The 23,781-nt window shown below is 34.6% G+C and overlaps 1 protein-coding gene across 1 annotated transcript; it reads right to left on the bottom strand.

The window, feature by feature from the left end:
• Window positions 1-246: 246 nt before the first annotated feature.
• Window positions 247-21,820, bottom strand: LOC124366972 (glycosylated lysosomal membrane protein-like). The gene is made up of 6 exons (XM_046823609.1): window positions 21,605-21,820; window positions 13,398-13,652; window positions 10,132-10,341; window positions 8,668-8,892; window positions 7,016-7,296; window positions 247-3,296 (listed from the first exon to the last, which is right to left on the bottom strand). Exons 1-6 carry the CDS (start codon window positions 21,674-21,676, stop codon window positions 3,125-3,127), a joined length of 1,215 nt encoding a protein of 404 aa, XP_046679565.1. The 5' UTR covers window positions 21,677-21,820; the 3' UTR covers window positions 247-3,124.
• Between the last annotated feature and the right edge of the window lie 1,961 nt (window positions 21,821-23,781).

Below are 23,781 nucleotides of genomic sequence, written 5' to 3'. Positions count from 1 at the left end.
ATTGACTTTACCCGGATGCAGCCTCCACCTTCTCTCATGTTCAGCGCCAACCCATTTCGACAGTCCCAAAGGATTCACACCTTGGAATAACAGTACGGTTGAGGACCTGTCATAATTGACGCTGAGCCCCGGTTGGCCAGGGTATCAGCTCTTTCATTCCCAGGGATCCCCTCATGACCAGGAACCCAACAGTCACATTATTACTAGTCTGTGGTCGGCTTTATATGGGTAGAAAAACAAACGCACTTCATATAGAACATTCTTTATTGAGTAAAGCCAATAAAATTTTAAACTTACATAATTAAAATATGTCTACATTGCTTAATGTAACAAGCGTCAGTGTCATGGCTGAAATACAAAAATAACACTCCGGATCTATAATTGACTTATTGTTCCAGTTAAAACTCTGCAACAGGAATGTTCAGTGCTAACGTGAATAGCTAACCTTTGTGAGATCAATACGAAATGCTTAGCCACTAGACCCTTGCAGAGATTTCTGCTGAAACTATAAATTTCACTATATTCACAATTAAGTGCAGAGCGTCATCTTTAACGAAATAAGTACTACGCACTGCAACGCTCTTGCAAGCCAAACCGATAACTCTATTAAATTTTTTCAACATTTCTCATAATATATTTCTGATTAATTGACTTACGGATAACACATGTAACATCACACAGATCGTGACTCGAGGTCAACAATAAACAGATGCTGGAACTGACATCGTATTGAGCATAGACTTAACATTAATATTTGCACGAGTGCAAGACAACAACCACAATGATGAGTGGGGTCGGAAGGTACACATTTCGAGAATGTTCAGCTCAGGATTGAGGTACGGCGACATCAAACGCATCCAACCTTAAAGCCACACCTTATTTCAAGATTTAAATAAATATCTAAGATTCGTACTGCTTTATCTTAAGAAGTGACAAAAGTAAATCATGTGATTGTTTCATGTCCAGAGACCATAATTGTAGAAGATATGCGTGATGGTGGATAGTAAACGTACTTTGGAATTGGACCAGATAGTGAGAACAAATACTTGATAAGTGGTAAAAATAAACAAATAAACATTGACACTTTGAACACAATTTGACGAATGTGTCACTGGATTTTCCCTTTCAATCTTAATAGCACATATCCATTTATAAAATGAATAAATCTTATAATTAATTTAGGTTTATCTGAGACTATATTGATAAGAATAATTTATTTTATTTGACAAAAATCATTAATTTTTTTAAAAATTCACAATGGCGTACTCAACATTAAGATCTAACGCAGATACAAAAATGCAAAATACATTAACATAATATTTTAATATATTATAATTTCAAGTTTAACATAAATAACGCCAAAAGATTGCATTCGTCACACAAAGAGTATTAGTTCAAAAAATACATAAACGGCTTTGAATAAGAATCCAATCTAGAGTTCATCAAACTGTGTCAAAATATATCAATTCATTATCAATTAAGCAATATATAAACAATATGAGTATATAAATAAAACTTTATTTTCTCTTCCTTAGAGATAATTATAGTATAAAAAACTAAATTAACGTGATTCAAACTTAAAGTGCTAAAAAATACAACTATTACGAACAAACATTTTAAAAATCAGTAGAACTTTATTGGGATTTTTTTTTACATCAAATAATTTCAATTTCATTAATTTTCGCTTTTTAAGTACATTTACGATTGTAAAAAGAACCCCTTTTGATTCTTTCCAATGTAAAAACTCATTTTAAAGTACAGTACATATAAAACGTTTATTCAAAACTAAAATACGTTGAGTATGTCTTGATCCGATTAGAAATTACAATTTTCTTAAATGAGTTTAATATAGTCCGTTTAACCACAAAATCTCTTAATTCTCCTAAGTCTTTCACAAATAATATTTCAAAATGTATAATTTATGAAGAAAATACACAACGTACACAAAACGTTCTACTGATTTCTAAAACGTAAATTGACTAACTACAATACTTACAAAACAAACGGTTTTTGTGCCAGGGTGCAGTCTTATAATAAAAATATCAACTTGATCACAAGTGTTTTGTTTGATTATAACAAAACACAAGTTATTGCATTTTTACATTGCTTAATAAAATTACTGACATTAGGGAAATTAATAAATCGTACTGACCTGGCAAACTGCGACCGCCTTAAAACATAAATGAGCAATTCAAATACTTTGTAGATACAAATTAAAATAAATACAATACTCACACTCTTACATGAAAAGTGAACTATCAGCCTGTACCGTAACAGTATACTAACCGTAAGAAAATAACTCTATCATCTCTTGCGTTAACCCTAGGAAAAGCTGCGATCGTTGTACTTATAGAGGAATGTACAGTTAGACGGAATCGGAGTAGGTAAACATCGTTACTACAGGGAAATATACCATTGAGATACACCGGGCGGTGGAGAACCAACAGTCACACTCAACTTACGGGAGATTACGATAAACTTTGGTATGTAAGAGACCCTCAGATTGGTTGTCTCGAATCTCTTGTCCTCTCGTCACGTTATAAAATTTTTACATTGATTATTTATTAATTAACAAGGTTTTGAGGAACTTTGGTGCACTTGGAACATTTAAAACTGCTGTTTGGCAGCTAAAGTGTTACAACAAACGATTTATAAAGACAAAATAAATAGATCATTACTAAAGGACCGTGAACCAACATTGATGTTAGAATTCTCTCTGTTTACTACTTAAAGTAAAACTCTTTCTTTACTTGAGCTTTGTGACATTTAGACAAACTGTAAGTGAAATAATATAATTTGCTAAATAAAAAGCCACATTTATATGTAGTTAAGGGATTGAAATAAAATGTATTTGTTTCAGAGAAACTCGTAATTTTTGAAGACTTCAATTTATTAAAATTAGAGTAGTTAAAAAGATAACGTCCAATCAGAGAGAAAAAGGTGGAGGATTCGGTATCCATTAGATTGTGTACCGATATACACACGCTTTACATAATTATCTTCCTTTTCTCCACTAAGCCTGCGTTCCGAAACAAATGTTAAGACTAGTGAATGATATGTTTGTTGAGTTGAGACAAGAAATTCGTGACACGTGGAGACAACCAGTGGGTAGAGCAGGGAGTTATTATCGGCTGAGGAACAGGTCGTCCTTGTTGCGCTGCAGACGCCTCACAACTATGCAGACGGTTCCTGTCAGAATGACAATGGCAGGCAAGCCGAGGCCCAGCAGCAGCACCAGGGTTACCAACATCGAGAACTGCTCCTCTGGTGGATGTCCGTAGCCGACAAGCATAGTCCTGCCACACAACCAACAGAATATTAACCCTTAACCACAACATTTCATACCTTAGGGTGTTAATAGTATCCGATTCACATGATGCGCTGAGTTCTATTTTAAGTTGGGACAAACAGATCGGACAAGGTAGACTGAATACTACACCAAAGTCATACTCCTTACACGAAAAGAAGTTAAAGTTCACCCTATTAACCCCGACGTCTATGTTATACGGACGTCGTAACAATGGCGTCAACTCCCTCCCAATGTCTGTATAGCGTGGACATGCACTTTTTATTAATTTACTTGCCACCTATTTTACCAAATGCTTTGAAATTCCACAGGCTTGTGTGCAAAGGTGTAAGGCATTGAAATATATTAGTTCATAAATCTCTGATTTCCTATTTTGTGAGTCTATGATTGAGAAATTCCTATTCACGTCAGTTGACTGTTCACCGATTGTTGCAGACAGCTACATTGTGAAGATTCCACCTTGCTTCATGTTTTTAGGTTAAAACAATAAAGTACAGCAGTTAAATATTAGTTTGCTATTTATTTGATTTGAAAATGAGTAAAAGGAATCGTTAAAAGCCAATTACATTATTCAAAAATAACTTTCACAATATTGCATATTTAGCTTTTTTATATTTCTGTAAACTACATTTAATAAAAAGTAAAACAAAAAGGGAATTATCTTGATAATTTAAAAAATAGTCTAGTTAAGAGTTCTTTACAAAACTCACTCCTTTTGCCTAAAATGGCTTGGAATTTTTGGAACATAACCTGATATAATGGCCAAGGTTAAACGGTTTAAATTATCAGGTTTTATTTTTTTAAAGTTGTCAGATCATATAAATTTATTTTTTAGTTGTTAATACTTTCAGTTCCAACTTAACACTAGCAATTACTATATAAAATAACAGTATCCAATAAGTTTTAGTCAATCTATATAACGCTTTAACCAACATATTGTCAATGTTTTAATATCACAGTTAAACAATATTTTACTAAAGTAATCACAACTATATTCAAGTTCTGATTCTTTGTATTTTTAGCTGCAAAAATTTTGAAACATTTAATTTTTTGGGGATTTCAGTTATAAAAAAAGTATTTAGAATGACCACTATAAACCAGTATCAAATTCCCAGTTTTTGTTGTTGAAAATCTCCAATTCCATAGTCAGCTATACAATAAGATTGCCAGCTTATTACCAGTTTTCCAGGTAGACCGCAATCATTATATAATAATAACTGTATTTGTTTTATTCCAAACAAACAAAATAGATTTGTCATTGTATTTATGGAGTATTTTCCTCGTGAAACAAGATATCGTTTAAAATTTAACAAAGTTGTAGGAACAAATTTAACACAATTAGTGTTTAACAATTTATACCAAGAATTATTGTAAATTTGGCCAAAATGGGACATAACAATTCATACACATACATGCTAGTTATAATTTAGGACCCAAGAACCAATTTGCATTTTTTAAGCGCAAAGCCCAGTTTTTCTTGAAGCCTATAGAGGAATTTCCTTTAAGAAAAAAGATTATCAACTGCACTAGTTTTGGTGAAGGTGAAGGGGAGGAAACCAAAGGGGTTAAACATGTCAAACGGTAATTTTTTCTCAGATCATACTTAAAACCGATCATTGGACACATAAATAACCGTTATATTCTGTCATACAACTAGAAAGGGATATAGAAACTCCCCGCTGTCAGCCAAAAAATATATGTGGTTAAGCTGATGGTGATAAATTTTATGATGGTGTCATACAGTTGGTTTTAACCCTCTAAGTGGCAAGCGAGGTCTGAGACGTTCTATTTACGCCGCCGTGACGTGGCAAGCGACGTCTTAGAAGTCGCTTCACATTGCCGCTTATTGCTAGGCAACCGATATTATTTTTACGCCTAGTTTGCACAGTTGTGTTCACCACTAAATTTCAAATACATTTCATATAGTACATCAAAATCATGATGAAATAATCAATGGTACTAACTGAAATAATCCGGTACTTTGGGATTATACCGACCACACCCAGACATGAATCGTTATTTGACATTTTGCTTCTACTGATTACTAGATTAGCGTAAAACAATATTTCGTCAATATAAAACAGGAATTGTCTTATCGCAAACCCCTCCCCATCCTCAGACAGAGGTCAAAGTCGAGCGGTCTAGTAGATAACGTGATTGCAGAGTCGCGTCGCTTTGTTGTACTTCCATGTTTTACCTCTACATTTCTCCAAACACAAAAATTCAACAAAAACAAACATTACCAAACTAAAACTAAACTCTTTATTGAAAAAACACTCAAACTTGTTTTTATTCTAGATCACATTCCGCCACCCAAAAATTCGAGTGCCTCCGGCTATCAGCGCGGGCTTCGGCAGCCCCACGCTGATGTCAACGAAAGAAATACATCCCTCGAGATAGTACCTATCAGTAAAATATCAAATTCTAGAGGGGCTGATCAGTAATATAAATTGAATTGTAATGGAAAGGCAATTATGTACCGTGCAAATCATGTGATGCTGCGCGGCCTGCCGTAATTGGGATTCTCGAGAAAGATAAGATAACAGAGACAACAATACCGATTACAATACCTGGAAATGTTTGTAAGTTTGTAATTAAAGAGTTGTTTTTTCGTTCTATCATGTTTGTTTCTATAAATTTATATTTTTGTGTTTTTCATACTGGTGTGGTCGGTATAATCCCAAAGTACCAATAATCCTAAGTTTTCTCCCGCGATCTGTTTTTTTTTTACTGAAAAAAATAGTGTACAACCTAATTGACACTGCAGTATTCAATGCTTACATCCTATACTCCAAAAATTCAGATAAACCCATGGCAAGGGATGATTTTGTTGATAGTATAGTACAAGGACTGGCTTCCAATGATACAACTCCTTCACCTACCGTGGCTCATGAAAGTCAAAGCGCCCATGAAATTGCCCATTCAGATGGGAAAAATCAAAGAGTGTGCATCATTTGTGTGAAAGACCCTAATGTGAAAAGAAAAAAGAAGCGTTTATTGGTGTCCAGGGTGTAACTGCGGTATTCACCCTCTTTGTTACCCTAAACTCCAGCACTTTTATAGGCCTTACACAACAGGGAGGAAAAGGCAATCAACTTCTAGCGATTCTGACTAGAAAAAGTGTTTTTTCTAGATTCAGTTTTTCCCATATAACTTTTTCAGTGTTTTAAATAGAAAAAATATTATTGAAGGTTTTTTGTTTAGAATTAAATTGTGAATAAAGGTTGCATTTAACATAATCTCCTAGGAATGACATTTTTAAAGTTACAGATCGTAAAAATGAAAAGTTTGGTGGAGAAAAAAACGTTTTTTTCGAACATTTGTGTGGATATCATAAAAAAAGGTTAAGGTATGTAAAAAAAGAACTATACTATGTTATTCTGTAGTTTATTACGAAAAAATTGATATATAACAAGCATTGCTCATATTAGAATTTGCATTTTATTTTTAAATTATAAGATAGTCCTGCTTGACTCTGAAAAATAGCCCGCCATTCCAGCAACATATTACCGCCACTTAGAGGGTTAAACGAGTCAAGCTAAAAAAATACGATTGAAGAAAGAAATTGTTTCATACTTTTTAACCCTTTTGATACGTTCCCATTGCGATATTCACCGAAACTAGAACAGTGTGGTAATAAAATGATAATTGACTCTTCAGAGATCACCCTTCAAACCGATCTGGTAAAATATCAGAATATACACTCACCATGCAGCGTATTGGTATTTGTGGAAAAATCCATCGCCAGCTGTGCCGAAGGTGATGTTGGTGGCAACAACTAACATCTCGTCGAGTCTGCTGCCGAACACAGAGTAGAGCAGGGTAAGGTTGAGTGCGCGGCTGGGTTCAGCAGGGGCGGCCACGGCGTATTCCACGGTCTCAGTACTACTTGTCATCTCGCGCGCAGACGATGTGTACACCACGGGCCGCCACTGCAAGTACCCGCCACACTGGCCCGCCATAGCAGGGGGCGTCAGCATCTCCACCATCTGGTATAGAATAGAATATGTATTTATTCCTTCCATTATTTTACACGGTTTTGTACACAATCAAAATTTGGCTCGGAATTTCTAGCCATTCAATCAAGTAGCACAAAAGGAAGTTGACAAAAAAATCTCTTAGAGTCTAAACAAACTTAAAACTTGGCGGTCCACTGTTGTGTCCACAGTGAAATAGAAAATAACATATAAATGAATACTATTACTAAAATACACTTAACAAGAAAACATTATTACAAACCCAAGAAATTTGTCCTAAAATACAATTAATACATTTTTGTGTATAATAAGAATTTAAAATACAGCAGTACAAAGAATAAATGCATCCAGGTTTCATAAAACAAATCTCAACTTCAGTGCAGAATCTCAAAAAACCTTTGTGTTTTCTTGCTCTATTAGCCATTTTTTAACTTCTTTTTTTTTATGTTTAAGGTTTTGGAGTTTTTAATGCTGTGAGGTAACAATATGATAAAATACAGTCTATTAATTACTTAGTTTTTCTCTATTAGTCTTAGTTTTTCAAAAACAAAGTACAATGATAATACATTGTAGTGCTCTGTAATTTGAGTACTGCTGATCAGCAGTCGGCCAAAAGATGCAGCTGACTCACGGCGATGCATGAACAAAAATTATAGAAAATACTAACTTTAAGCAAAATTTTATTTACAAAAATAATATAATTTGTTAATTAGGTTACCTATATACAACTGTTCAAGAACAAAATACGATAAAAACTCATTTTAGAAATTGGTAATTTTGTCAGTTGTTATCCGTGAATAAACACTGCAGATTCGCAGTATAGCATGAACGAAAATATAGAAAATATAATTGCCAGAAAAATATTACTTGCAAAACTAAGAGAACTCATCCACTAGACTAATCTTGTTATGCTTAAAAAACACAGAATATGGCAAAAACACGTTTTAACAACCGGTAATTTGTGTATTGCTGGTTACTAATGACATGGCATATCGCTCCACATTCGTTTGTTATTCAATGTCATGTCAATCGATTATCAATTCTGAATCTTTTTTGAAGATTCTGTGGATTTTAAATTCAGCTTCAACAATGTAAAAAACAATGCTCAACCAAATCCCATGTACAGGCATGCAGAACCATGAAATTCGATGTTGCTTATATAGAAATAAAGCTTCATCGCACAATTTCAAGTCTGTAGTCGTTAGAGATATTATGCGACAAAGAGACACAAATGAAACTTCATCAGTACCTCGATTGATAGGCTTTGCTAATGCTCTGCCAATTGGTGTCACCGGCAGAGAAATGCGAAATTCCTTTATTGTACTGGATAACATAAATCCCACCAAACTAAATGACTAGTGTAACCTGGGTTATGAAACTCACTGTGAACACTCCGGGAGCGTGTTCGTCATCGAGGGTCTTGCGGGGCCGTACCGTCACAGTGCCGTTGACATTGTCTGAGCTGACTGTCACCAAGTGCAGGCCAAACCTCGAGTTGGTGTATTGAGTTGTCAACTTCTCCACTGTGAGATCCATCTGTGAGGCGTTGCCCGAGTGCAGCAGGTGGGGCAGAACGTCACCGTGATCCTCTCCCCCGTACGCACTCATCTGTCGGTCATACACATATCACATCGAGGTGGTCTTCATTTGCTGCTCTAGGTCGAGTGACACATTGAGTTTAGCAATTATTATAACAATGGAATTTCTTTAACCCTCCGACTGATAATAAAAAACTCCCAGAATGATACACTGGTTTGTCTTGTGCAGCATATTTTTCAGAAATTATTTAAAAATATGTGCTTAATGCTAAGTAATAAGTGTTATATATCAATATTTTTTATAGAAACCAGAGAAAATTTTAAAATAATTAAAATATGCACTTACTGGAGTATTTGTTTTTTTGTACATAAATTTAAAAATGTGTATTGTAAATCTTTTGTTTTCTAAGTTTCACTCCATATAACTTTCACATGACTTGGGATAGTAAGATGCTGTAAATGTACAAAATGTACATATTTTTGCGTGAACAAAATGATTATAACATAAATATACACTAATTTATAACACAAACAATTTTTTCGATAAAAGTGTAAAGTATGTACTACTTTTTTGGCAGTACTCATATCTATATTGGTATTTGATGAATTCTTCAGGCAAGAAGAAAATCTGATGATAATGAATTTTTTTCACTCTCACCATTAATTTTCACAACCCAACTCACATTCCACCGGTTTATAATCATCCAGACTACCTGACAACAAATGTGACGGATTAAATATCACCATGCACTTCATTTACTGATGTCACTTCATCATCAGAACTAATATTCTCAGCATCCAATAGTTCCACGTTTATCATTTGAACAACGGGGATCGTCCATTTCACAACATAATAATAAATTATAAACAATTAGCCTACATAATAACCTAACAACAAAGATCATCAAGGCTGTGAAGCGTGTCACCAGCTGCATAGTTCGTCAGCTGTATGCTGTATGGCATTTGGATCAATATCAGCTGACAATGAGTAATATTACGAATATAAACTATATCAAATTAATTGTTATTTATGAGTAGAGGATTCAACTGGTGCAAGTTTTGTCTTTGTAACTTAAAATGGTTTTCACGTAATAACAGCGGAAAGTTGACCGACAGCCGTGCCGTCTTTATCAGTTCACAAGCGGTATTGATGAACGTCTGTGCCATCGGTCATCAGTTTCCGTTTATAATTTTTGCATATAGAGGTTGTAGTTTAAAGAATATTTCTAAATTAGCGCCACATTCTGGCTTATTTACGGTTTTGAGAGGTAGCTGAAGATACAAATTCTGATATTTCGGATGTAAGTACCTCAATGCGAATTATGCCAGTCTTCTTGATGCCAAGCTGTTCATCACTGTACTCCGTAGCCTCGATAGTAAGAGAAGCTTTGCTACTGCTGTTGGTTAAATTGGATATCTTCCAATCAAAGTTCTTGGTGTCCATCAGGCTTACGTAGGACGAATTGCTAGAACTCTGATTCAACGCTCCTGTGTCTTCTTCGTCATTGAATTCAATCATCTGGAATAATAAAATCAGTTCAATTCATTTAGGTAGGGTATGAGTAAATTAGGTTAATACACATACAGTAGTCAACATTACACAGTAATCTGCAAAGGCGATTGCCTTGCAAACGGGTCACCTGATTGACGTTTGCTTGTTGATATAACCTAAACCGTAATTTGTCGACACAACAGGAAATGTGTATTCTTGTTCAATATGTTTTTTTTTCTTAACTTGACTATCCAAAACATACAAATAAGTGTGTCCAGTATAGTACATAAACAACATTTCAGTATCAGAAATTAGTGTACCTTCCACATTTAGGTGTTTAAATGTGTGTGTAGAAATACGTACTACAAAAATAAAATAATGTTCAAAGAAAGCTAATTTCAGAGCATAACCACATTTTAAAAAGTAGCCTACTAAAACATCACTCTGATAGGAAGTTGTTGTTGATCTACTCCAATAATAAAAGGTTATTGAGCAATCTGCTTTTAAAATTGTTAAACTATTGAAATATTACTATTAAATTCTTTCTATAGACCTATACAATACATGTTTGATTATCTGGAGATAGTTTTATAATTTTATATGGATTATCTGCAGCATATATGGTAAAAATGTTAAATTTTGAAAATAAAAAATGCAATAAATAAGTTATAAAAATGTTGGTATTTATTTACAATACCGTGACCATGGAAAATGGACTTTTTTTCATGGGTTGGGCATTTATAGCCAAGTATTATTATCACAGGTGCATATAAACTGGGGGGAAAGAATATTATTGTATTATATTGATGCATTTCGGGCATTATTGCGTTAAGGAGCAGGGGCATCACGTGATCTGGGATTCGACTTTTGCAAGCTCGAGTTAATTTTTTTTCTAAAAGAGCAAGCAGTGCGCAGCGGGCAGGCATCGTTGACAGGATTAACGTACTAGTCACTATCATTTCAGTAACTTATCACTTACCTTAATGTTCAGGTGGGGAATTGCTTCCACGTAAGATAACGAACATCCAACACAAAGGTGTGCCATTACCACTACTGAACTAGGAGGTTAAGAATAGACACGGAGGAACAAAATAGTTCAAAATGGCGTCCCTTCTTTATTTGAGAGAGCCGCGGAGTAATACCAAACTGTCAAATAAGGAGGTTAGGAATAGACACGGAGGAACAAAATAGTTCAAAATGGCGTCCCTTCTTTATTTGAGAGAGCCGCGGAGTAATACCAAACTGTCAAATATGGATAGTGTTGCCAGAGGTACTGTCAAAAACAGAGTTTTCAGAGAATTTCAAAAAATCGTAACTCCATTGATTTTCGTTGCCGACGATTTTTTTTTTTCACTATTGTTTTAAGGAAAAAATTGTAGTTTTCAGGAAAAAAAATGAACATACCTTTCCATGGTCACGATATTGTAAATTGATACCACAATTTTAAATACACCTTGGAAATATTACAAATTTCATAAGTTTTTTAACTCCATTAACTTGTTACAAAAAGTAACCAGAGCTTATCTAGCCTATACAATAGCATTTTTGCTTGAGAAAAATTAGATATGACTGGAAATAATTATGTGAGTCAGGCAAATATCCAGTGAGAAGGTAAATTAAATTGGATATTTACCAAATAGGCATTTAAATACCCAAAACAAAGAAATTTAAATTTTCAAATGCCTGTTTATTATTAAGAACATTGGGGTATTCATCCTGGCTCATAAACAGCTGGATATTATACATTCCTCACTGACAAAGCAGTGAGGATATTCAGGGTTCCAACTCAATTAAAACATTAATACTGAAACCCTGGCTAAAAAAACGTTTACCGAAACCTCTAGTCTGTAAGACCTCATTCAATAATTTAGCTTCTATATCAATTTCGTATGCTAATAATATCAGTAAATTTGCACTAATGGTATTATAAATGAAACCACATAATTTTTATAGTATCTTGAGTATCTAATAATTGTATAAAATAATTTTACATTTTAAAAGAATAAATGTGCTCTTATATTTCAAAATGTATATGTACTGACGGTACTTTGGGATTATACCGACCACACCGGTATGAAGAACACAAAAATATAAATTTATAGAAACAAACATGATAGAACGAAAAAAACAACTGTTTAATTACAAAATTATAAATTTACAAGCATTTCCAGGTATTGTGATCGGTATTGTCGTCGCTGTTATCTTATCTTTCTCGAGAATCCCGGTTACGGCAGGCCACGCGGCATCACATGATTTGCACAGTACATAATTGCCTTTCCATTACAATTCAATTTATATTTCTGATCAGCCCCTCTAGAATTTGATATTTTACTGATAGGTACTATCTCGAGGGATGTTTTTCTTTCGTCGACATCAGCGCGGGGCTGCCGAAGCCCGCGCTGATGGCCGGAGGCTCTCACATTTTGGGTGGCGGAGTGTGATCAAGAATAAAAAACAAGTTTTGAGTGTTTTTTCAATAAAGAGTTTAGTTTTAGTTTGGTAATGTTTGTTTTTGTTTAATTTTTGTGTTTGGAGAAATGTAGAGGTAAAACACGGAAGTACAACAAAGAGACGCACCAGCTGAACGGGCGGCGAGACTCTGCAATTACGTTATCTACTAGACCGCTCGACTTTGACCTCTGTCTGAGGATGGGGAGGGGTTTGCGATAAGACAATTCCTGTTTTATATTGACAAAATATTGTTCTACGCTAATCTAGTAATCAGTAGAAGCAAAATGTCAAATAACGATTCATGTCTGGGTGTGGTCGGTATAATCCCAAAGTACCGTACTGACAAAACAAATTTACTGTGTAAGATTATCAAAATAAAATAAATGTATGTGAAAGATAATTTAAGAATACAAACATTTATACAAGTTTGGAGCAACTTGCACACACTTTTTTACTACACTGAAGGCATATATTCTTGTTACACTTAACGCACTTGTAGGCAGTTTTCAGTTTTTTTTTTGCAGAAGGGCGGGCACATTTCTCCTTGGATCCCCCCCTCTCTCTCTCCCTCCCTCTCATTTTCAGGTACAAATGTGAAACATAGAAATCCGGCAGATGTGGAATTCACTGACCTGATCGATGACAACACCGTAGATGTAAGTGGGTGGTGGGTCTATAGTGATGGCCCCGTCAAGCCCGAAGGAGAAGTCCTGCCACGCTACGGTGATGGTAGCATTGGGCTGAGTGACTGCTAAAAGGAGAGCTGGTTTGCCAGTGAAGTCCCACAAGTGGTGAAGTGTATCGTTCTCACCCTCTGCCTTCACGTGGGCCAACACCATGTTCTTGCAGTTGGAGACATTGCAACCAGGGTTTAAAGAGACCGTTATCTGTTCAAAACAAAATCTATTCATTTATAGTCACTCACCACGGATTTCCATTTATATTGAAATAAGATAAATACTATCCACACATTTAGCCTATGTAATTAAGAACCAAAACACTATCTGATAGAGATCATAAATTATTATTGATTCTTACGTAAATTTTGTATCAAAGCTAAGCACAAATTGCTTGTGCCCCAAGATATTTCTGATGACAAATCTGCAACCAAAGAAAAACGTGCTCCCTAAACATTTAGTTTTCTATTGGTTGTGTTGCTAATAAAAGAAAACAATATATTTCAATATTGTATAGAAGTTATAGAATAACAACTTTCCCTCCATAACCCCCACACAACAATTTCATAAATTACTCATTCCACTTGTTTCATTATTAAAATGCAAAATATTCCAAACAGTATACAACATACTACATGCTATATTGACTAAGTTTGGCTAGTACACCAAATATCACTTTCACATATTTTATAATAAACTGTACACAATATTTTCAATAAAAATATATGAGTAATGTTACACAACTATTAAAATGACGTTTACTATGATTTTCAATCCATGGTCTACAACTTTACAGGCCGGAGTATGGCTACCACCTGTATATAAGAATAATTTAAGAGTTATTTGGTTTTTCTCTCTTTAACTCCATTTTCACAACAGGTTCTACCTCTATAATAAAGTTTCATCGTGGTTTTTTCCCTCTATGCTCTCAGTCTTGTTCATTCCTAATGACTAATAGTCACACACAAAAATAAATGTTATAATAATGTAATACTATACTATAATGTAATGTACTGCAATATAATAATAACTATTTTAATGTAATGACTTCCATTAAAATAATCAAATTCAGGTTACAGAGTAATCAAATACATATGGTGAAAAATATGAATGTACAAGGATAAGAAAACAAATAAAGTGTAATATGCTGATCTTGATTAGTTTATAAGTTCCGATAATAGATTTAGGCAGTTGTATGGTAAACTTCAAAACACAAATCGGGATGAAGCCATGGGGTCTCGAGACATGACTTGCAGCCATAATTACACAACAGAAAAGAAACAATAAAAACTTGATTATAACACCTAAAACATGGTAACAATAACTTTTTACAACTGTTTGTATAAGGAATGACAACGCAAGAACACTTCCCAAAGACACAATGCGTGCTCCACTGATAGTCGGTAATGGTGGATAGTATCATCATCAGCGTACAGACGGGAGTGGGAGAACAGCTGCCAGCAACAAAACAATTTATTGTTTACCTACTGCGGCCAGCTGACAGCTGCAACTGGATTATTTGGTCAAGCCAGTACATTACTTAGTATTGTGACTTATATATTGAGCTTATAAACTTAAAAAACAGTAATAAAATATATTTTTATCGATCGGCGGCGGATTATTTCGTCTTTGGCACTATAAGACCAAACAACATCGCGAATTATTCCGTCTACGGCGTGCTAAGGGTTAAGTTACATTTTCCTATTTTGTGATTGGATATTTGGATTGGTCATATTTGCTGCATAGTAGATTTCAAAATATATTTTATCATCAGCATTAGCCATTTTGTACTTGAGTTCCCTTGAATTAGGTTACAACAATAGAGCTACTTTCTATAAGTATTAGTTTTAGCTATGGAAAATGAGTGTATTAGGTACCCTGTTTAATTGTGTTGGAATGAAAAGGTCAGATATTTTTAGTTAGACATGGAACCATACAATTCTGTTTTTTGCGTAACAAAAGTGGCACCCAATGTTATAGACTTTCTTCCTCCTTCCTGTTATAGATATTCTGTAAGTTCACCATTATTTTTAACTTCCTTATTCTTTTTAGATATATAAGTTAGTTCTTACTTTTCTTCGGTTATATTTGTTATTTTTAGTATTTTTTTTTAAAAATTACATTACTGTTTCTTGTGTATGCCAGTTGGCCTCCAGGTACCGCCATTTTTCCAGTCAGATCACTTTAAACTAACTGAGCACTCATGTGATTTGAGCTTGAATTTAGATACCATTTCATGGATGTTTTTCTTTTTGTTTGCCAAAAGTGCAGGGTAGCACCACTAAAGCCCGCACTGATGGCCAGGGGCAATTCGGGTCTGTACTGTTCCAATATAATTTCAATCATTATTTACCCTTTCCTCCTTTTAATATCTATTGTACTACTTACCTATACCTTTATTTTTTTATTTTAAATTGAAAATTTGGCAAATAGTGTGAAGTGGCTTAAGTAAACAATTACAGAGAAGGGTACGAATCGATATAAGTTGTTTGACATCATTATAGCTAACATGGCTAAGGTTAACTAGGGCTGCAGTATAATATAAACGTCCAACTCTTGAATGTTCGATATTCATAATTATCGTATCATTGATATTCATGAGTAAAGAATGCTTGATATAATTACTTAGCCATATCATGTTATAGGTAGCCTATTTTAAATTACAGTATAAAAAGGAATAACGTTATGGTGACTAAAATCTATCTAGGCTATATGTATTTAAAGTATACTTTTTTTTTTCACAAGGAGTCAGACACGTTTATCCTTGAAATTAGTTAAAGGAAAGTGTTATTGTATTGTTTGTAATATTTTATAGGTATCGATATCATAGATACTTTTTTATTTATCGTTAGTACATTTATTTTTAAGATTAAAAACTAGCAGAACTAATGTTCTTTGAAATATCTATTACATTATTTTCTGTTTTGGTAATTGTAAAAGTAACGGCCAGAGTGGCAAAATATGAGTTACGTGTTATTAACTTATTGGAATCGTCTTACAGAACAAAACAATATAAGGTTTGACGGGGTGAAAATGAGAAATAACGAAGTTATGGAACATAAAAAAATGGAACTATTTTTCACGTGCGGAGCAATATTTCCATGTTGTACATCTGCGTTGGATGTCACGTGACCTTTTGTGACCGTGATTAAACCTCGTGATGACGTCATCAGATGCGGCGCCATCTTTGGAAACGTAAATTAAAAATAACACGTACTGAAATAAGAAGAATTTTGACCCAAATGAACAATGTTTTTCTTAATTTCTAGCTCCAAATTAATTAGTTGTTATTGGGTTGAGATGAATGCTTCTGGCCATCAGTGCGGATCAGCACCCAAGGAAATAAAAACACCCCTCCAGATTGTACCTATCTGTAAAATATCAAATTCTAGAGGGGCTGATCAGAAAATGTGGGTGGGGGTATATGGCCTTGAAAATGAATTATACCAGGTATCCGACAAAATGATCACCCAGGACACCATAACGAGGGATGTTCGCCCTGACTTCTTGCCAGTGTCTTTCAATGGTGTTTGTATGTGCATCGGTATCAGGGCCAACAAAATTAATGGAATGGAATGATTGATGGAGAAGTGCTGAATCCCTCGTCACCGAGACAGTTGTAGGCCTTCCAGCAGTCATTAACAATTGTCGTACTTGGCAGAACCCATTCTTTAATAACGTCGAGCAGGGTGTCCCTGTCACGTTGTTCAACAGGAACAAGGAAGGAATCACTTTCCTGCCTTTCAAATCCCCCAAAAAACCACTGTCCCTGAATTCTTCTGCCAGGATTGTATTTTCTCCCTCAAAATTTGGCCTCATCAATTTCAACGACTGTCAGAGGACCGCCAATTTTCTCTGAAGTCGTCGAAATGTGATATAAATACACTTTGCGGCAGAAATAATACCAGTCCACCACAGAATGTGCAGAAACGCCAAACTCCAACTAAATATAGCGTTGTCTCGTTGGCTTCAAATGCAGCAACGTGGTCACCAAACCAAAACATGTCTCAAGGTCTAAGTGCGTCCTTTAAAAAAAGGAACCTGCCCGAGTCGATTTTAAAATATTACAATATTTAAAACTTTTTTTTACTACTTTTACAAATTTTTCTGTTGCAACGAAACTTAGCGACCAAATGACGAAGAAATGAATGAATGAATGAATGAATGAATGAATTGATTTTTTTATTTCCCAAAAATATGTACAACACACTCATAATAATAGGGAGACTTTAATAAGCAGCCTACACTCGTTTATTCGGTTGTTTTGTCGAATTGTTTAATATATTATCCAACTTCATTATGAAAAATCGTACACAATAAGAGTAACAATACATTATCGTGACAAGAAGAATCTCGTTTATTACAATTTTAAAAACATACATTTAACACTAACATTACAAAACCAACTAAGGGCCTAGACTTACAGATCAAAGAAACCTTACAATATTTATAACTTTCCCAGCTTGATAGCAAAGAGTAACAGCTATTGTGAAATCGAGGAAAAAATTCTCCCAATGGGTTACCAGGAGCTAAACATACATGTTGAAGCAACAAACTAATCTCGTCACTTGTGAGAAATATATTTATCGCCATTTTCAGTTTCAAAATATTTGTTTCTTCTTGCTGTTTATTGTGTTTATATCTTGCTTGTTTGTTTACATTAAAACTGCTATAAGCAATAAGGTGAAATCATATGCTAAGTTAAATAAATTGTAATATCGAATAATGCCTTTCGGATAAAAACATCGAGCAAATCGTTAAAACAACCGAATAATGAGTGTAGGCCGCTTATTAACCTTAAGTGTTTCTTTTTTTCAACCTAACCAATCCAAAAATGCATATTTTTTTAATGTATAATATTGTTGGGCTTAGGCTCTTAACCCTAGAGCTGGCAATGGTTGTTCCTGAAATGCCACAGTATTTTAGATTGATATGTAATGGGTTTTTTAGACAAGTATTTACACCAATTAACTTACTCCAAATGTAACATATTATACATGATTTTTTTCAGAATAGACTACAGAATCTAAATATGCCTAAAGAAATTAGATAAATTAGAAAAAAACCACAAAAATTTTGTTTTACTTTCAAAAAAGTTTTTTTTTAACTTTTTTACCAAAATATTCTGTTGCCTAGCAAAGTTCCTGTGTATCAAGTAAGAAATCTGAGATATACATTTTGCTCCAAATGTTATGCTCATTTCAAAAATATATAGTTTGTTGCACTTTAAATGCATAAAATTATACTTATAGTAGTTTATAAAAAAATCCGTACCCGTGTTTTATTCTACGAGGCACGTCCAGAAAGTAAGTGTACTGGTACTCTCACAGCTGTAGGGAATACTTTTTCAACATATTGGCTACACTGCCGCGTAGCTTGACTCCTCACCTTCAAAACGAGACCAATTCAAGGTTAATGTGTTGAAAATTCTTGACGCAGTAGCATCTCTCGCGAAAAATGTCGATCGTATCTCCCGCCAAGTACGAAATTCGCACCGTCATTCGCTACCTCGTTGTGAAGAGAAAAGCTCCGGTTTAAATTTATAATGAGGTGAAAACTGTTTAGACTGCCTCTTAGTTTCATAGTGTAGTGGGTAACCAAAGTTTCGTCTCCAGTAACTATAGAGTAGAGAAAATCATCGCCTTCAAGTTCGTAGCGTTCCAAAAACTCTTTGTAGCTCTGCACTCGATTCAACTTGTGCTGTTCTGTCAGCTGTTTTGGGACCCATCTCGCAGACAATTTCCGATATCCGAGAGTTTCTGTGATTGTTTCGTGTATCAGGGATTTGCAGAAACATCGCAGAAAGTTCATCTAACGTCAATCTGCGATCATCACAGACCGCAATCTCATTTTCTTCACAAGTTCGTCAATCACAATTGAAGGTCATCCATTCATCTGATCGTCATGATTCAGAATCTAACTAAATAGTTTAATAATGAAATATAAAACAAAACAAACAACCTATACGAAGTATGCGGCAACGACTGATCAAATACTATGAAACAAACGTTGTGTAACATGCGCTACAGTTGTCGTCAGCTGTCAACCGATTGACTAGTGCAGGGGAGGAATAACATTTTTCAATGTACAAAGAGAATGTAACATAAAAGCAAAGACCAACAAAACCGGTATCAATATGTAGATTGATTCTTCTTCTTTACATTGGTGTGAGATAAAACGTGATTGGTTAATAATTACACGTTCATGAGTCATGAAAACAAAACAGTGCAAATGGACCGCATATGCGGCGATGCCAATTCTGGGAGACCAAATGAGCCGCATATGCGGCAATTGCCAGTTCTAGGGTTAAATATCTCTAAAAATCTCAAAAAATTTATTTTAAACAAAATAATAGAGTTTTATATACGTGTGTTGATTTTTTTTAAGAATTCCAGCGTCTTGGCCCAGAGTACGGCTGAGTGATTTTGTAGTAACCCTTTTGTAAACTAATAATACATTTGCAAAGAAAGAGTTTCAATTTGATTTAAGTAATAAATAAATATAAAAAGGTTATAATGCAATAATACATGTAAAGTAAAACACCTAATTGCATAAAGCCTCAAATAAATTCGTTGCATAGTAACAAAGGGAATACGTTCAGTCAACGGAACAGCCACATTCAGGGGAACGAACCAACGTAAAAATAGAACATCGCGCTCACTCTAGCGGCAATTCTAGGAACTACGGCGAGCTAGCGCGACAAACAACGAGAAAACATGAATCACTTATAACCGCGCACATACGCGACAGTGGTACTTTTTCTGCACTTGGCTCTTGACGCGTATACGCGACAAAAACTCTTAGGGGGTTAAAGACTACCCATAATAATTAATAGAATGAAATAATCTCGTTTCAGTTAAAACGTAAACTCCTAACATCCCGACAATAGACTCCAACACACACAATTCACTAAGATGCGTCGAACTAGTGGATGGTTGATCAATGATTGGCAAGCACTCACTCGATCCAAAATACAGTACACGATATCTGGTGAAGCACTGGACCACAGCCCCGGAGCACTCAGATAACAAGATACACTCAGTCCCGACCACAGATAACATTGCACATTGATATTGAGACATAGCATACCAATAGAACATAAAATATTAAAAACTTAGTTATTTACGAATATACCCCCTAAAACCATATACATTTTTGTCCAGGAGGATGAGAATACGTTAATAATGTCAAATTCGTAATTTGCCAGGTTTACCTCTGTTTTCAGTATTATTAGATGTCATGAATATTGATGATTTGATATTCATAATTCAATTGTGTAGGTGGCCACTTATTATACTTGTTTGAATTAATTTAGAACAATAATGTAGAATTACGTTATAGACTTTGAAGATTGTATTATATTGAAGCTATACTTTTATAAGTAAAAGAAATACACATATTAGATTATAGAAAATAACACATCTTTGCGGTATAGGCTATATGGCGTTAATGAGTGACCCGGCTAATCACCAGTTTCACGTGCGAGAAAATAGTTCCATATTAGTGTTCTATAACTTTGTTATCATTTCCACCTACTGAAACCTTATATGATTTTGTTCAGTAGGACAGTAGCAATAGGCCTAGGTTAATTGCACGAAACTCGTATTCTGCCGGGTCAGCCGTTAAGTTACAGCAGCGTAATAGCCTATTTACAATTATTACTCAATATAGTAAACATGCCTGACAGCAATTCTATCATTATAATAGATTTTTGATTTGGTCATTCAAGTGCTGGATGCTTATTATATTGCAGCCTGAACCAGAACCATATCTCCTCCAAGATAATTATAATTTCCTATTTAATTAACCTTTATTAGGAATTAAAATTTATTACTTTGGATTTACCTACTGAGCCTTCACAAATACTATGGGACTAAGTTGTAATCAAATTCCAAGTAATTAGTATAGGCCTAGGTTCAAGGTAAGTAAACTATCTTGAAAGATTCACTATTCAGATAGCCTAATCAAACCTTCTAATAAAACTTGTGAATTAACTACCAACTTCGTAAATTCTTAAACTAAAAGCCTTTGTCTTATTGTAAGGCTTGTTAACAATCTTGCTAATAGTTCAATTTAAATAATTTAAGATGTTCCAACTGAAAAAGCAACGCCTCTTGAGGCGCGCGTTGTATTTAAAACCACAAAGAAGTAAGCTTACTCACCTTTCGGTCACTCATTACACCACCAAATAAGACGGATAGGAAACAGAAATAAATCAAGGTTTTGATAATCATGTTGTACTAGTTGACAAGTATTAGATACGCCAACTCAAATTTGCAAAATATAGAAACTCCAGAATCGTACAATAGCTCTGATCCCAATCTCTAAACAGAAACAAACAACGCAACGGTCAACTTCAACGATTGGTGGAGAACAAAACGAATCGAATCGAAGAGTAGAGAAAGGAATCTCAAAAACAACGGACAAAGACATTTAAACATAAAGGCAAAAGTATAATTAAACAAAGAGGTTTTAGTACACTAACTTCAATATAAATCATTCTACAGAGCGTTATTTTTTTTTTTTTTTAATTAACCTTTCTTTATATTATTGGATTCATATGACTGACTAAAAATATAAATAATTGAATGCTTAGATAAAGATTTTTAACATACCAGTAAAGCATATTATGTTTTGCCCAAGGGCATGTAGCAAATTCGCTCTGCGAAACTATATAGAAATTGTGGAGAGAGTTACTATTCAGATGAATAACAGGCTCCTTTGAAATGCATATACAGGGTGTTCTGAAAAAAGGTGCCCATAAGTCAGGGCGTGATTCCTCACAATCAAAATAAGAAAAAAGGTCTAATTAACATAGGTCCGAAAATGCTTAGTTACCAAGTTATACAGGGTGAAAGATTTCGTCTGAATTTCAGTTCCCCTGCTGCAACGAAGCCCTACGGGTATTTGTTGGCTGTTAATTAAAGATGTACAATTTAGCGTACTTTATGTAAAATGAACTGAAAAATTGAATAAAAACCGTTTCCAGACCTGTAGCTACAGTAATTTTTTAAGATATGGTGACGAAATACGCGAAACTTGGTCCTGAAAAAAAACAAGTTACATTTAGGTTTGAAGCAGATTTACTATGTTAAATGTACAATAAACACAAAATATTTTTTTCACGGTACTTGTAGAAAATTTAATTTCGAAGAGAAAGATGTAAAATAAGTCTATAATAGACAAACGCAAACTTTAAAAAATAATCCTTAATTACATACAAAACGCATGAAAAATAGACAAAATCTGTTAAGCTCTCTACAAATGTAATATTGAAATTAAAACAGCTGTTTTATTAAAACAAATTAATGAGTTTACTATTATTTTTTTATCAAGTAAAATATTTTTAACAATCATACATTATCATACATAAAAAAGTTATCTGAATTATCATTCAACAAAAAAGTTACACTTGTCCTAAAAAACTAAATCCACGTCACAGTAGATGTTCAAAATGTTTCCCCTCATTCAAAATACAAGCATCCAGCCGTCTTCTCATAGACTGCCGAACTCTTTCGAAGATCCCAGGTGTCTCACGTATCCTTTGAATCCCGTTAACAATCCTTATTCGCAACTCTTCTATGGTATCCACAGGCGAGTCGTAGACAAGCGTCTTTAAATGTCCCCATAAGAAAAAGTCTAGAGGATTGAGGTCAGGTGACCTTGCAGGCCATGCTACTGGGGCTCCTCAACCAATCCATCTGTTTGGATATGCTTCATTTAAAATTCTCTTACTTGTAATGTGTAATGAGCTGGAGCTCCATCCTGCATGAACCACATGTTGTTGCGTGTGTATAGTGGCACATCTTCGAGTAATTCATTCAGATTAGTCGTCAAGAGAAATGTAAATAATTTTCACCATTGAGCGTATCAGGTAAAAAACTAATAAAAATTTTATCACCAGAATAGCAGGCCCATACGTTTATAAAAAAACTGATATTGGTGACGGTTCTCTGAATAGCACGTGGATTTTCAATTGCCCACATGTGAGTATTGTGGGTGTTAAGAATAGCCATTCTTGAAAATTTTGCTTCATCAGTAAAGATAATGTAATTTAAAAAATGTGGATTTCTGCACACCTTTGGATAAGCCATTGGCATAGCTGAACACGAGGAAAGTAATCTCGAGGCAAAAGAGCCTGGACCCTTTGATAGTGATAAGAATGCAACTGCTGCTCGTGTAAAATCTTCCAGACAATTGGAATTACTAACACCGAAATCCAAGGCTAGTTCTCTAGTACTTCTTCCAGGATGATTCTCTATTTCGTCCAACACGCCCTCCTCCAATTCAGCTGTACACGTTGTACGTGGCCGTCCTGATCTACCAACTTTTCCAGATT

Source organism: Homalodisca vitripennis, chromosome 7 (assembly GCF_021130785.1).
Source record: "Homalodisca vitripennis isolate AUS2020 chromosome 7, UT_GWSS_2.1, whole genome shotgun sequence".
In the NCBI taxonomy this organism is placed as follows: Eukaryota; Metazoa; Arthropoda; class Insecta; order Hemiptera; family Cicadellidae; genus Homalodisca; species Homalodisca vitripennis.
Note: the sequence above shows the minus strand (reverse complement) of the source record. Positions and strands in the feature narration are given on the sequence as shown.